General features: G+C 55.5%; 1 protein-coding gene across 2 annotated transcripts; it reads right to left on the reverse strand.

Moving 5' to 3' along the window:
- Window positions 1-573: 573 nt before the first annotated feature.
- On the reverse strand, window positions 574-3,016 carry LOC102721749 (cyclin-D6-1-like). Of its 2 annotated transcripts, none has more exons than XM_040526122.1 (6): window positions 2,596-3,016; window positions 2,366-2,458; window positions 2,173-2,277; window positions 1,869-2,073; window positions 1,645-1,766; window positions 574-1,292 (listed from the first exon to the last, which is right to left on the reverse strand). In XM_040526122.1, exons 1-6 carry the CDS (start codon window positions 2,779-2,781, stop codon window positions 1,071-1,073), a joined length of 933 nt encoding a protein of 310 aa, XP_040382056.1. In that variant the 5' UTR covers window positions 2,782-3,016; the 3' UTR covers window positions 574-1,070. The 2 variants fall into 2 exon arrangements, with proteins under 2 accessions (XP_040382056.1, XP_040382055.1); XM_040526121.1 differs by having other exon boundaries at window positions 1,636-1,766.
- Window positions 3,017-3,372: the final 356 nt, after the last annotated feature.

Genomic DNA, 3,372 nt, shown 5'->3' on the forward strand with positions numbered 1-3,372 from the left:
GCCATCGTGTCTGCGCTTGGCGTGCTACGTCAGGTGGGTTCGTGCGCGCATTAATGCGTACGCCGCGCGGATACGTATATACTCCAGTGTACGTACGTGTGAACAGCGCGGGGGCAGTGTACAGCACCATGCAGAGCGCATGCACGAGGCGGGAGCCCACGTGGGGACAGCGCGGGGCTGGGCGGGGCAAGGGCGGGATGCGGCCGTACGCCCACGTGGCGCGCATCCAGCGGCTGCCCGCACGGGAAAGGTTTAAGTACAAGGCTGCCTCCCTCGGCCCTGACACGTCGCATTCCTCCGTACCTCCGTTGACGACTCTTGGTTGGATTTTTCTTTCTTTCTTTTAGTCTTTTTTTTGTACTGTAAATGAACCAAAGATAAAATGGTGAAGCCCTGATGTGCCCGCAGGTGGAGCTAATTTGTCTGTTCTACCTGCAAGTGATTTAGGCTTGCAAATTGTACAAACATATACTCCATTTATGAAGGATGCAAAAGGATCTGACCTGTCCTACTTAGGAGAAAAATAATTTACTACTATTTTACTCGAAATAGAACGCTTCACACATGAATTTTGTATTTACAGTTTCCTCTTTTTTCGCAAGAAAAGGGATGGTGCTATTTTTTTTCCGAGGATTCTCCAACCAATACACCAGAAGATATATTCAGCATTTCTGAAGCAGATTGAATTAAGTCACAAAAAAGAAATTCCGAAATACACCAGCAATAGGCAACATTTTTTTTATTTTCCGCAATATCACACTATCCCCCTCTCACCACAATATATCCATCCCCCTAACATCCAGTACTGCTTCAAAACTAAACTAGCCTAAAAAAAGACGAGCAAAAAAAAAGCAATTAAAATGACAGCTACCACCACCACCACCAATTATCTCCATTCCTGCTTTACCTCGACAAGATTAAAATAGAGGGAAAAAAGAATCGAGAAGAAGAAAAAGAAAAGGAAAGGTGAATGGGAAGAAAGAAAGAAAGAGCAGGAGCAAGAGTAAATTTTTTTCCCAGCTCTTCCAGCTGTCGGAGCCGTCGTCACCCTATCTCTCGCTTCACGCCGCCTACCCCCACTGCCGAGGTGGGCCCATGCAGCGCTTCTTCGCATCGGTGCTGTTGACCGCTGATCCGACGGTGGTGGTGCGCTCGCTCTCGGAACTGGCGCTCCGGTGGTGGCCGAGCACCGTCACCGGCGTATCGGCGCTGCCCGCCGCCGCGGCCGCCGTCCAGCCGGGCCCGACGCCGCACGCCGCCGCCATCACCTCGCCGCACTCTCGCAACTTCTCCTGCAGCAGAAAAGTCCAAGCGAAATAATTAGCCAGATTTCGTTTCAGTGGCTGTAGGGTAATAGTATAACTAATGTGGCAGTTAAGGTATAATTAATAACTCCACAAATGAGAAAGCAACAAAAAGTTTTACAGTGCGGTCAATTGATGAGCTTGCCCCATTTCACGAGGTGAATTCATTTTTTAAAACGCTAAACAGTAATTTTTACTCCAAAAGTCGCCTCCCACAGAGAGCCGGGGTTGTGTCAGACGGAGACGTGACGGGGGTAGTTTCGTAAATAATTGGTGATTAAGGGGGGGGTTAATTATAGAGGACACGAAATTTATAAAAATCATTGCTCACGCTATTTACAAAGTGGCAAGCGGCGACGCCGGCTTGGAAGGCGGGGAGGTGGGCGCCGGCGACCTCTCCGGCGGCGGTGAGCAGAGCCGCGGCCGCCGCCACGGAGGGGGAGAACTCCGCCATCTTCACTTCTGCGAAATGCACGGGGGCAAATAAGCTGAGACGCGCTGAATCTAACGGAGGGGGCCACCGGCATTGGGGGTGGGTGGGTGGGTGGCGGCGCGTGGACGTACCTGGCTGGACGCGGAGGAGGAGGTCGACGGCCCGCGCCTTGATGGCGTCGACCAGCGGTTGGTGCCGGGGCTGCGGGAAGCACGAGGAGAGGAAGAAGCCGAGGAAGGCGAGCGGCGTAACGGAGCGCGCCCGCCACTCCAGCGCGTCGAGCACCATCCGCTCCATGCGCCGGATGGTCGCCTCGCCGAACATGGGATCGCCCCGCTGCAACACGCGCCGCCCGCCGTCGCTTCAGCAAACCGATGGGACGAATCTCCGGCGAAATCGCCAACTCGCGCAACGGAAATGGTATTCATCCTGTACCTGGATGTCCGCGACGGAGATGGCGGCGGCGCGCTGCATCTTGGCGGCGAGGGAGAGACAGCTGATGGCGAGCAGCCGCGGCGCCCATGGATTGTGCCCGTCGCCCTGCACGGTACCATGGGTGATCAGATCAGAATCGAATCCCTCCACAAAAACCAGCAAGAATAGAGCTCTCCGTATCACGCATCCTTACGGCCAATTGGCGCTTGGAGAGGAAGCGGTCTACGTAGTTGAGCGCGAGGTAGGCCACCCGGGGCTGCACGTTCAGCTCGCCGTCGTACCGCACCTGGGCACCGATCAGGGAAAAAAACAAGGCCGATCAGATCAAGAAAAAGGGGAAGACGAAAGACGAGGAGCCCCAAACCCCACAAGGGAAAGGAAACAACCGCAGCTCGCAAAAAAGAGGCGCGGCGTGCCGGGTACCTCGGAGATGAAGGCGGCGGCCTCGCGGCGGGCGGCGGAGGAGGCGGCCGAGACGGACGGCGAGTGGTGGCCCTCGGCGTCGAGGAGGCTGGCGATCGGCTCGTCGGCGGGGCTGGTGAAGGGGTTCTCGAGGTCGAACTCGTACCCGTATTCATCATTCACCACCTCCTCCCCCGCCACGTCCATGGCCGCGCGCCGCCGCCGCGTACGAGGAAGGGCCAAGAACACGCCAAGAAGAACCACCCCCCCACACCCGCGCAAATGGAGTGGAGTGGCTTTATGGGGGAGACGAGGAGGCGGAGGAAGCCACCATTGCTGCTATCAACGCAGTGCTAGTAGTACTAGCCTCTCCGTCTGGTTGGGAGGTGGCTTTTAATAGCAAGGGGGTGGGGGTCGCGGAGACAGTGGTACAAAAGGTGTGGATTTGGGGTTCTTTTTGTAAAGATCGGGGAGGCCGGGAGGGAGGGAGGGAGACGAGACGAGAGGAGGGAGTCGAGGAGAAATGGGGGGGTTTCCCCTCCGGTGGGCCCACCTGTCAGCGGGACGCAATGATGCCTCCGTGGCGTGGTGTGCTGCGGCGTCAATACTCCATGCCTGCATCCGGCTTTGACAGCTCACGCAACCGAACATGGAACGGGGAATTTGGTAAATTTCCTGCTGGAAATGTCTCTCCTCTCCTCTGGTTGTTTTCGCACATGATGGAATTTTGGGTTAATAAGAGGTTAGAACCAATGATCTCTAGAACTCGTTTCATTGAATAAATCAAGTTAGGTTGGT

The sequence above is a fragment of the Oryza brachyantha genome, chromosome 7 (assembly GCF_000231095.2).
Source record: "Oryza brachyantha chromosome 7, ObraRS2, whole genome shotgun sequence".
NCBI classification, from domain to species: Eukaryota; Viridiplantae; Streptophyta; class Magnoliopsida; order Poales; family Poaceae; genus Oryza; species Oryza brachyantha.

What these genes read in the sequence shown, in the direction of transcription:
- LOC102721749 (XM_040526121.1), bottom strand. Translation starts at nt 2,781, where the DNA reads ATGGACGTGGCGGGGGAGGAGGTGGTGAATGATGAATACGGGTACGAG. An exon ending in TCTCCAAGCGCCAATTGGCC is followed by an intron (nt 2,278 to 2,365) that starts GTAAGGATGCGT and finishes GGTACCGTGCAG; the next exon opens with GGCGACGGGCACAATCCATG. An exon ending in CCTCCTCCGCGTCCAGCCAG is followed by an intron (nt 1,767 to 1,868) that starts GTACGTCCACGC and finishes TGCATTTCGCAG; the next exon opens with AAGTGAAGATGGCGGAGTTC.